The sequence below is a fragment of the Coenobita brevimanus genome, chromosome 20 (assembly GCF_032717465.1).
Source record: "Coenobita brevimanus isolate Jiangsu-jjx chromosome 20, ASM3271746v2, whole genome shotgun sequence".
In the NCBI taxonomy this organism is placed as follows: Eukaryota; Metazoa; Arthropoda; class Malacostraca; order Decapoda; family Coenobitidae; genus Coenobita; species Coenobita brevimanus.
In genome coordinates this window covers 215,505-227,030 of record NC_136973.1, presented here as the reverse complement: position 1 = coordinate 227,030, position 11,526 = coordinate 215,505, and the positions used below count along the sequence as shown (strand labels likewise).

The window sequence follows — 11,526 nt, the reverse complement described above, 5'->3', positions numbered from 1 at the left end:
GAAACTTCCAGCAAGAAGGAAAGGTACAAGTTGACAGACAAAGGCGAAACAGCTTGCCTAGGCAGGTGTAAGCCCAGAAGCACAGTTCTTGAGAACAACAGGAGGGACTCCATCAGGCCCATATGCCTCATTAGTACTGAGGCCTGCAATGGCAGAGAATTCATCAGCTGAGGAAATTTTAATTTCAGCCATGAGGAAGTCAGAGGGGGGAAGTGATGGAGGAACAGCACCGGAATCGTCTAAGGTGGAACTGAAGGAGAAAGTCTGAGCGAAGAGATCTGCTTTAGAGAGAGAGAGAGAGAGAGAGAGAGAGAAGCCCCTGCCTAACACCTGCCTAACCCTGTTTCTCTTCCAGAGATAAGAATGGATAGCCGGAAAGGAGTGGGTGGATGGGCTTCAGGCGGCTTGGTGTTACCCATGTTGATACTGCTGATGTTGTCTGTTGATGTGGGCGGGGGTGAGTTATCTGTCTGTCTGTCTGTCTGTCTCTGTCCGTGTCTCTCTCTCTCTCTCTCTCTCTCTCTCTCTCTCTCTCTCTCTTTCTTTTTCTCTGAAGTAACTTGCAACAGTGAAAATGTCTATCATATGATGATGATGATGATGATTTTACATATGCTCTTCTAACTTACAGTCACCTCCCCCTCTCCATCTTCCACATATACGGTAGACTCTGATGGCGTCTGGAGCTCTTGGTCTGTACTATCGACAAGCTGTTCCGCGGACTGTGGAGGGGGCAAGATGCACAGAGTTCGGACTTGTACAAATCCTGCTCCAACGGGAAACGGACAACTGTGTGAGAAAGAGACTCAACCGGGAGTAAGGGCCGATTTGGAGCTTAAAGATTTTCCCTGTAATAATCATACATGTTGGCGTAAGTCTCTCTATTTATCTACTTACGTATTTTGTTTGCCTCTGCCATTTCTATCTACCTGTCTATCACAGTGCAGTAAGGTGATGTTTACTTTTTTTCTCCCATTTCGATAACGCATTAATGTTTTTATTCTTGATGTCACTGAGTATAGGAGCCTGAGAGTGCTAATACTTTTCCCTCAAAGATTAGTCTTCATAACACTTCTTTAAAGATTATTTTGCCTATTATACCTTGGCATTCTCTTTTCTGTTGTCGATATCTCCGTAATAATGACCCATAGTTCTTTCATTTTAACTAAGCTGAGATTTTCGCCCTGATGCAGCTAATTTTTAATAGTTCAGTGGCAGAATGAGACAATACTGCTGTTTAACAGTCTTTTCATAGCTCTTCGTGATTAGCACCATTCTAGTGCTGATCTGTTACAACACAAACGTCAACATGGACAGATGGCAATTTTCTCGTAGTCAAAGTGAACAGAGTATAGATTCCACCTGTGACGTAAAAGAGGATATTGAGGTGTAATCAGCAGAATAAGTAGCAAAGGAAAATGCGTTACGAAATACCCATCCTCCCAAAATTCGACCCTACATGTGCGTTTTCGTATTCCAGAGGGTGCATGGAGTGAGTGGAGTAACTGTACAGCAGAGTGTGGGAGGGGCAACAAGACCAGGTAGCTACAAACCAGTACAAGCGTTCGTCATACATTTCAGCTCTTGTTATCACCTTTCTCTTCTGGCTAATATTATTAAGCTGAGAGGGGCTTGGTTTCTTCTCTGCCTAATACTTAACCTCATCCTCTTGTAGCTTTTCTTTGCTGGCTATTATTACTAAACAAAGAGGGGAGTGGTATGTCTCTACTTGATATTTCTCCCCCTTTTGCACACACTGATCTGCTGGCTTTTATCCAAAGCTGAGAGGAGCTTGGTATATTCTCTGCCTAATACTTAAGCTCTTCTTCTTGTCACTTTTCTTTATTGGCAAGTGCTACTCAACTGAAGGAGGCTAGGTATGTTTTTCTGCCTCATATTTCGCCCCCTTTTGCTCACACTGATCTGCTGGATAATATCTTAAGCTGAGAGGAGCCTGGTACATCTCTTTACCTGATATTTCAACCTATTTCCTCACTTTCCTATATTGACTAATATTACTGAGCTGAGAGACCGACTATAATAATCAGAATAAACTACAAAATAACATTATCTGATTTACAAATGCTCTCCATCCCCCAGGTACGCCATGTGTGGAAATAGTACTTGTGAAGGAACTCAGGCGAAGAAGATGGAAATGGAATGCAACACCTGGAATAAAACTTCTTGTCCCAGTGAGTTATAGGGAGAGAGAGAGAGAGAGAGAGAGAGAGTGTTTATGCAAGAAAGAAGGAACCAAAGGCCAGGAGCCAGCATACTGTTCCTTTCAAGAAAAAAACAAAAACATTACAAAGGAGAGCCAACTTCAAGATGCGTTCAATTCGAATTGCCTGGACATACTGCGTTTGAAAGACTGGAGATCATAGGAAGTAGGAAATACAGAAAGAGGGAGACAGTTCCAGAGTTGACCTATTGCATAAATGAAGGACTGGAAGTAACGGTTAACTCTTGCATTAGAGAGTTGGACAGAAAAGGGATGCGAGTTTGTTACTAGACGGGTGCTACGCGCCCGTCGTAGAGGTGGAGGGATGCGAGCAGACAGTTCAGAGGAGCAGTGACCATTGAAGTAACGATAGAAAAGAGATAAAGATGTGTGTGTGTGTGTGTGTGTGTGTGTGTGTGTGTGTGTGTGTGTGTGTTAGAGAGAGAGAGAGAGAGAGAGAATAGGTCTTTAAGAATGTGAGTGTGGGAATGAGAGTTTGAGGCGCAGTGTTTGTAGCTTAAACATCTGCCCTAATAAGTTATTCTGTGAGAGTGTGAGAATGGGTCAGTAAGAGTAAGTATTTTATTGTCGGTTCTTTTCACCGGACGGAACTGGGTCGCTATTACAGCTTGAACATTTAAGACGAGGTTGCACGAAGTTTGGTGACATTAGTTATGGGTTGGAAATAGCCTTCTTCGTTACCAGGGAAATAAGTCATCCTGTTTGACTACACTTGGCCATCAACTGTATTGAAATGGGTTCGGGCTCATTGTCAGGTTACAGTTAACGCTCTATAGTAAAAGTGAAAGAGTGAGTTCGTACAGGAATGATTGAACACACAGGCTAAGGAAATGAATGTATGTTTGAAGAACCTAATATCTAAAACATGTAATGAATAATTAGTTGTTCTGTGAGAATGAGAGTGTGAGTGTCTGTGCTCCAGTAAAAGTTTTCCTTTAAAAGGGAATAATTTGACAGCCTAACCTAATCCAACCCAGCCCAGCCCAACCCAGTCTGCCGTTGTGGCTTGAGGCTCATCTGAATTTGAATCCGGTGGAATGGAGGCTGAAGTTGCTCTTGAGGAATCCACCACATTCCTTCCGTGAGATAGAGAGGAAGTTTAGGGATGTTTGTTGTGGTCGTTATTGTTGCTTAATCTCGGGGTGTCTCATCGAGTAGACCCGTCAACCGAAGGTGTGCAACGGCCTCTATAAGGAAGGTCCCACAGGTTCTCTACACCATTGATGTTATTGTCCGTGTCTTAATGTGGCATGTACTGGGTAGCTCTCCATTACTCATCTCAACCCAACCCAGTCCGACCTAACTTGGCGTAGTCTCATGTAACCTAACATAATTTAATTTCCATCAGGCCCATGTGACAAGGTGAACCTGGAGAAACTCTGCCCAGACTACGCTGTGTGTAAGGACGAGTCTGATGAAAAAGATCCGAAATACACTTGCGTCTGTACCATGGGATACCAGATGACCAAGGACAACAAGAGTTGTGTCCGTAAGTATTGTTTTCTTCTACTTGTTGTAGTCCAAAATTAATTTGGAGAGGCTTTACGACATTGATCCGACATACACCTGCGTCTGCATCGGTAGATTATTTTTTTCTAATACAATCTCTCACTGTTAGAGTAGCATTGTGTACCGGGTAACTTCATCCATGGTACATACTCGGCGTGGGTCGTAAGATCTTGTAAGATACAGCTTTTACGTACAAACCTTTCTCTCTTGCAGGACCACCCCCTACGACTCCTACTCCCCGCCCCATTCCAACTCTTGAACCCGCCCAAAAAGTCGTGGTTACAGTGGTGTCGAAAAGTGCTTCAACAGTTCTGATCATCTGTGTTAGCATTTGTCTAGCTATCTTCCTCGTTCTACGAGTCTTCACCCCAGATAGAGTGATACAGATGAATATGGAAATTGCCCTCCTGTTGGCTCATGTTTTCCTGATTTTCCCGCCCTCTGTGGCTGAGATGGAGGTGAGCGCTTGCGCGCGCGCATGTGCGTGCGTGCGTGTGTGTGTGTGTGTGTGTGTGTGTGTGTGTGTGTGTGTGTGTGTGTGTGTGTGTGTGTGTCTGTGTGTGTGTGTGTCTGTGTGAAAGAGAGAGAGATAATATATATATATATATATATGTCTGAACATTTGAATATATGGAATATATTATGGACCGATGGATAGGTAGATGGATAGATAGAAATAGTGACAGTGAGACAGATATAGACAAAGTCAGACTGAGAGATAGAGAATAACTGATTGAGAAACTGAGTAACTGATTGTATGAATACTCCACCACAAAACAAGCCTTCATTTTCTTCTCCCATTGTCAGGTGTTATGCCGCGTCGTCAGCATCTTCATCCACTTCTTCTTCACCGCCTGCTTCATGTTCATGTTCTTGGAGTCCCTGCACATGTACGCCTACGTGGCCTATGTTATTAAGCAAGACGGAATGTTCTCCAGGGCGCAGAACATCATAGTGGGTTGGGGTGTGTCTGCCATCATTGTTCTCTTCTGTATGTGCTTCGAATATCACAATTATGGCGCCACCTACCAGTGAGTATATCGGAGTCTATTTTATTATTATTATTATTATTATTATTATTATTATTATTATTATTATTAATTATTATTATTATTAATACTGTTGTTATATGAGAGATTGGGTGTGAGCTGGGAACAGGGCAGTGAAATGGCGGGGTACAGGGTGACATTGAGGCGATTTGTTTGTGGCCACACCTTACTGGATTAAGGCGTCTGGCAATAGGTAGATAGATAGATTATTTAGTGGTTGGTGGGGGCGCTTACCATCCACTCACTCGATGTCTTGCTGCTCTCGGGTGTCTGCCCTTTCCTCTCTTCCTTCCTTCCTTCCTGCCTTCCTCTTCTGTCTTTCCTTCATTCTTTCCTCGTCCTCCTGCCTACGGGTGAATTTACACTTCCTCTTTTGTCTTTCTCTCCTTCATTATTGCCTCTTCCTTCTGTCTACAGGTGACTCTACACTGAGTGACAAACCAAATGGTTTTCTGTACACCAGGAAGCCATTTACTACGATGGGTGGTAACCATATAACCAAATTATGGCGCCTGGTGGTTTAGTGGGTAATTAAGGTGCTCCAATTGGATTGAGCCGGTGCAGGTTTTGGGGTGGTTCGGGTTAATTGCTCACGTAATGCCGCTCAGGGATGAGTAAGGCTGGTCACTCTCATCATAAATGTCAGGATCCACTTACCCAGTCCCGGGCTCCTACGATCCTCATGGGACAACACAGGATTAGATGATGAATGAATGAATGAATTATTATTATTATTATTATTGTTATTTTTATTATACATACCAGTTTTCCCCCACAGCACACATACAACCTCCACCTCTCCATTTTCCATTCAGTCTTCCCAACCCTTTGGTCTCTTCGACCTCCAACTCCATCAGTGCTCCACCTCCTCACCCTCCATCCATCCATTCCAACCCTGTCTCTCCACTCTCTCCACGGTTGTTAACTCAGTCTGGACAAGCCCCTAATCTATGGACAGCTGCTCCCCATCATTCTCCACTCTTACAGTCTCTGCTCTCTCCATTCCCTCTCCACTCGCTCCACAGTTGCTGGCTGCAGATGGATAAGCCTCTACTCTATGGACAACTGCTTCCCATCCTCTTCCTAGTAGTTCTTACCTTCACTATGATCGAGGCTGCTGGAGCTGCTGACTACAAGCCCCTTAAAGGTGGGTAAATAGATAGGTAGGCGGGTCAGCAGGTAGATCCATAAATAATTTACTGTAGCATCAAATAATAAGCCTCAAAATAATATCGTATGTAACACACACACACACACACACACACACAAAGTAATATATATATATATATATATATATATATATATATATATATATATATATATATATATATATATATATATATATATATATATATATATATATATAAAATCACCCCCTCTCACACTCCCCCGCAGGTATGGACAAAGGACAACTGACTAGCGCCAGATTCTCGCAGCGAACCAATCTCATCATCCTTCCTCTTGTATTTTCACACATGTTGGTGGGAATGTTCTCGGAATTTGATCAGAATTTGGCCTTGTATTCCATCTTTACCATACTGAATGCTGTGACGGGGGTGGCAGTGCTCTTTTTACACTGCGCCAATAACCAGCAGGTGAGAGAGAGAGAGAGAGAGAGAGAGAGAGAGAGAGAGAGAGAGAAGAGAGAGAGAGAGAGAACTGAGGTCGTTAGATTCGTAGGTAGATTCATTGATATATAGATAGACAGATGGATGGGTAGATAGATATCAAGAGATGGGGAAATGATATAGAGAAATAGATAAGTAGCGACGGAGAGAGAGAGGGAGAGAGAGAGAGAGAGAGAGAGGGAGACTGGTTGATAAAATAACATATGTACAGGTAGACTTATATATAGGTAGGTAGACTATTTGATTAATACATGTAGGCTATATACGAATGGATAGATATAGGTAGATACTGTAAATGGATAGTTAGATAGGTATAGTGAGATCAATACTCATAGGTGATAGATGGACAGATATGAATACACATAGATAGAGTGAGAAATACACACAGATAGACAGGTAGATAATTATATGACTGTATGCACCCTAATTTTCCTCTCTACGTTACAGGTACGGATGAAAATGATGGGAGTGTACCGGTCCATGTGCAGAGGATCCAGTGCACGATAGTTTAAACGGTGCAGGAAAGATACATGACCTGTTCAGCGTAGTTTATGTATGTATTTAATGTTTATTTATTTATTATCTTCTTCTTTTTCGTTTTGTTATTACTATTATTATTATTATTATTATTATTATTATTATTATTATTAGAAGTTGTAGTATTAGTAGCAGTATTATGGTAATGTTATAAACTTTTATATTATTATTATTATTATTATTATTATTATTAATATTATTATTATTATTATCTTGATATATCCCTTACTGATATATTTTTAATTTTCTTTTCCCATATTTAAACCACAGATTTCGATTACGTCTCTCTCTCTCTCTCTCTCTCTCTCTCTCTCTCTCTCTCTCTCTCTCTCTCTCTCTCTCTCTCTCTATCTATCTATCTATCTATTTATCTATCTATCTGTCTGTTTATATATGCTGCATTCAAACTGCGTTCTTCAGTTATGGAAATACTTATTCTTTTGATCGGGTTAATCAAGCCTATACCTTATATTATGTTTCAGTAAAGAATTTGATTGATGGTATTGATGTTGATGATGATGTTGATGATGATGATGATGGGAAAGAGCAGGTGGAGGAGGAGGAGGATTTGAAGGTATATACTGAACCCTCGTTTTATGGCTTAGGTCTTGTTTGAAAATTGTCAGTACTAAATATACAGAAGTATATACGGTAGCCAGTATTACGCTTCAGCATAACATATTGTAACTGATGGTGATGATGCATAGATAATATTATGTCACAGCATAGCATAGAATAATGGTGATGATGATAAGTTTAAATTTTGTTTATTATTCTTATGCCTCTTTGGAGACACCAAGAATTCACCACAAGTGCCTTAATGTTGGAATATGTATAAAGATTTCACAGCCTTCCTGTGCACAGATGTATAATATTTCAGCTTATGCTTCGTAAATATACCAAAATATACAGTGAATATGGTGCAAGCAACAGAGAGCTATGATATAATATGAAGTCAAGTTATTCGCACTTATAAGGATGCGTTTGATGGTTGTGTACACGTTTTTTACTCGAATCCGACTTCCTAATATACCAACACAAGCAAAGAAGAAAAGCCTTCACACTCCACACGCAGGGCAGCGCAACACCTTGATCATAAGACTGTGTTACCGCCCCCCACCCCTCTGCCTCCTAACAATCACTCATCGGAGGTGTCCTTACTTAGATATGATTGAGTTCGCCTGCCTAGGCTTAGAACAGGACATCATCCAGCCCTCCCGAGCTCCCAGCTTAGATTTGGGTTGAGTGGAATCTCAGATAACACGTGTGCAACATGTAGATTAGAGCCACACCGTATAACGCACATAATGGAGCACTTCACAGCGCATACCACACTAAGACACAGACATACATAGTATCAGCGGTGTAGGGAACCAATGAGACAACCCATAGGGGCGATTAATTGCCTGCGGTCGTCGGTTCCGCTCAGTAAGACTTACCAGGGTTGAGCAACAATAAAACTCGAATCCGATTTCCTGAGAATGATGTCGTCTTGGATTCCCAAACCATAATAAGAAGGACTCGATGTCGGTATTCAAGAAGGTTTCTGCTTTCATAGATAAATAAACTACTGAAAACATAAAATAGCATGATATTTAAGTTATTCAGAAGTGTAAGCTTTAGTATTACGGTATATATGTTTTTTACTCGAATACGTCTTGCTAAGAACGACGTCATAGTGGATTCCTGAAGCCATAACAAAAAAAAAAAAAAAAAAAAGCCAAGTAATGCTCTACAATGGTCAGTACTGCTCTACTTTCAGTCCCTAATCTAATCGGTTATTTTGGGATGATTCTAGACATACATCTCACCTTTGGAAACATTTTCTCTTACATGTACGTTGCAGATGAATACTAGAAATAGATATAATGTTCGTAAAAACACCAGGCTTTTTTTTTTTTATGCGAGGAAGAAGGAACCAAAGACCATGAGCCCGCAAAACAGTTCCCTCCAAGAGAAAACAAAATATAATAGAAAGCCAAATTCAAGATCCGATCATTTCGAGATGCCTGGACACACTGCGTTTGAAAGACTGGAGATCATAGGCAGCAGGAAATACAGACAGAGGGAGACAGTTCTAGAGTTGACCTGTTGCATAGATGAAGAACTGGGAGTAACGGTTAACTCTTGCATTACAGAGTTGGACAGAAAAGGGATGAGAGTTTGCTGCTAGACGGGTGCTACGCGCCTGTCGTAGAGGTGGAGGAATGCATGCAGACAGTTCAGAGGAGCAGTGACCATTTAAGTAGCGATAGAACAGAGATAAAGATGCAACAGTGTGGCGAAGAGACAGAGGTTGAAGGGAGTCAGTAAGAAGAGGAGAGTTAAAGAGACGAAAAGCCTTTGACTCCACCCTATTGAGAAGAGCTGTATGTGGGGAGCCTCCCCACACATGAGAGTTGTACTCTAAACAGGGGCAGATAAAACCCCTGTATAGAGTCAACAATTGTGCAGGGGTAAAGAAGGAACGGAGTCGGCTTAGCACACATAATCTCTTGGGAGCAGATTTTACAAGAGATGTAATATGATCTTTACAAGATAAGTCCCGAGTAAATGAAACCCCAAGCATGTTCAAGGATGATGCAGGATTAAGTTGAATATAATTAAAGATTAGTGGGTATACCTGTGGAAGATTTTGTCGGGTTGTTAGGAGTAAGAACTGAGTCTTAGATGCATTAAAAACAACAAGATTATTTTTACCCCTGTCAGAGATACGAGCCAAGTCAGACATTAGGTGTGCCATAGCCTCATCCCTTGTCTGTTGAAGTAACTGCTGAGATGGGCGTTGCGGGAACCGAAAGGAAAGGTGAAGGGTGGAGTCATCAGCGTATGAGTGGATAGGGTTAGCTGTACAGCGTTGAAGGTCATTGATGAATAAAAGGAAGAGAGTTGGTGATAGGACAGAGCCCTGAGGAACATCACTGTTGGTAGATCTAGGAGGAGAACGATGGCCGTCTTCAACAGCGGCTATAGAACGACCAGAAAGGAAGCTAGTGATGAAGACACAGATAGAAGAATAGAAACCGTATGTTTGGAAATTAAGGATTTATGCCAGACTCGATCGAAAGCCTTTGAGATGTCAAGTGCAATGGCAAAGCTTTCGCCAAAGTCCTAAAAGGAGAATGACCAGGAGTCTGAAAGGTAGGTGAGAAGATCGCCAGTGGAGCGTCCCTGACGGAACCCGTACTGACGATCAGAAAGAAGGTTCTGATAGGAAAGATGTCTTAAAATTTTTCTATTGAGAATTGACTCGAAAACTTTTGAAATACAGGACGTTAAAGCAATTGGACGATAGTTGGAGGGTTGGGAGTGGTCACCCTTATTTGGGACTGGCTGAATGAGAGGAAACTTCCAGCAAGAAGGAAAGGTACAAGTTGACAGACAAAGGCGAAAGAGTTTGCCTAGGCAGGGTGTAAGCTCAGAAGCACAGTTCTTGAGAACAACAAGAGGGACTCCATCAGGCCCATATGCCTTGTTAGAATTGAGGCCAGTGATTGCAGAAAATACATCAGCTGAAGAAATTTTAATGTCAGCCATGAGACAGTCAGAGGGGGGAAGTGATGGAGGAACAGAACTGGAATCGTCTAAGGTGGAATTGGAGGAGAAAGTCTGTGCGAAGAATCGAGTTCAGGAACACGAGAGCAAGATAAGTCGTTGTGTATATATACACAACAGCCACCTTTGGCTTTGAAATGAGTATAGAGAAAGTAGGAGGATACAGAAAAGGGTTTGCTGTCAGTTGCCTAAGACAGCTGAGTCTCAGTTAGAAAGAGAAGGTGAGGTTTAGAGGAGGAGAGTCGGTGCTCAACAGTGCAAAAGTTAGAGGAAAGGCCACGAATGTTGCAGAAATGAAGAAGAAGTGAGTCAGACAGTGGTTCCAGGCAGCTCAAGTCGTCACCGGGAGAGGGGCTGAAGGTGGGGGCATTTATGGTCCCCCCCCCCCCTGGGGACTCCGAGGCTAGGTGATGAAGAGCCATGATTTTTTTTGAATTTTTGAAAAGGAAGTGTAGTGCGTACTGTGCATGTAGTTTGGTGTAGATAATTAGAGAAATTTGTATAGGAGAGCATGCTGGCCTACTCTCTGTGTAACTGAGACACTGAAAAAGTTCAGCAAAGGAGGATGGTCAGGAACTAGTCCTGAGGGCTGATGAAACGGGAGCTCCAGCACTCCCTGTCATCAGCTTTCCATCCACCTCGGGCGTACTGCCCTGCTGGACTGGTGCTACAGTCCGTGCTTTTCATGGCAGCCATGTTAGCCGCACCAGGCCCAGCATTGAAGAAAACGACGACTTAACTCCTAAGGTTGATAACAAAACTAATTTTGGACTGGCTTCAGTAGGCAAGGTGTGAAGTGATTTATAAATGTTGGGGATCTGGGGAGAAGAGCTCCTCTAGTGAGGTTTCTGTACATTCAAAGAATGGTCATTACCAACGGAAATGGCAATCAAAATCGCACAATTCAAATAAAACAAAATATGGGGATACAATTATTGTAATCCATTAGGGGCTGAAGGTGTAAATGAACCAAAATATTTTTTTTGTTTTTGTTGTATATCAAAGT

The 11,526-nt window shown here is 42.1% G+C and overlaps 1 protein-coding gene across 1 annotated transcript; it reads left to right on the top strand.

Moving 5' to 3' along the window:
• The first annotated feature begins 363 nt into the window (after window positions 1–363).
• Window positions 364–6,935, top strand: LOC145391822 (putative adhesion G protein-coupled receptor E4P). The gene is made up of 10 exons (XM_080266309.1): window positions 364–457; window positions 632–871; window positions 1,481–1,541; window positions 2,101–2,192; window positions 3,591–3,731; window positions 3,965–4,209; window positions 4,559–4,782; window positions 5,826–5,947; window positions 6,196–6,395; window positions 6,876–6,935. The coding sequence occupies exons 1-10, from the start codon at window positions 364–366 to the stop codon at window positions 6,933–6,935; spliced, it is 1,479 nt and encodes a 492-aa protein (XP_080122435.1).
• Window positions 6,936–11,526: the final 4,591 nt, after the last annotated feature.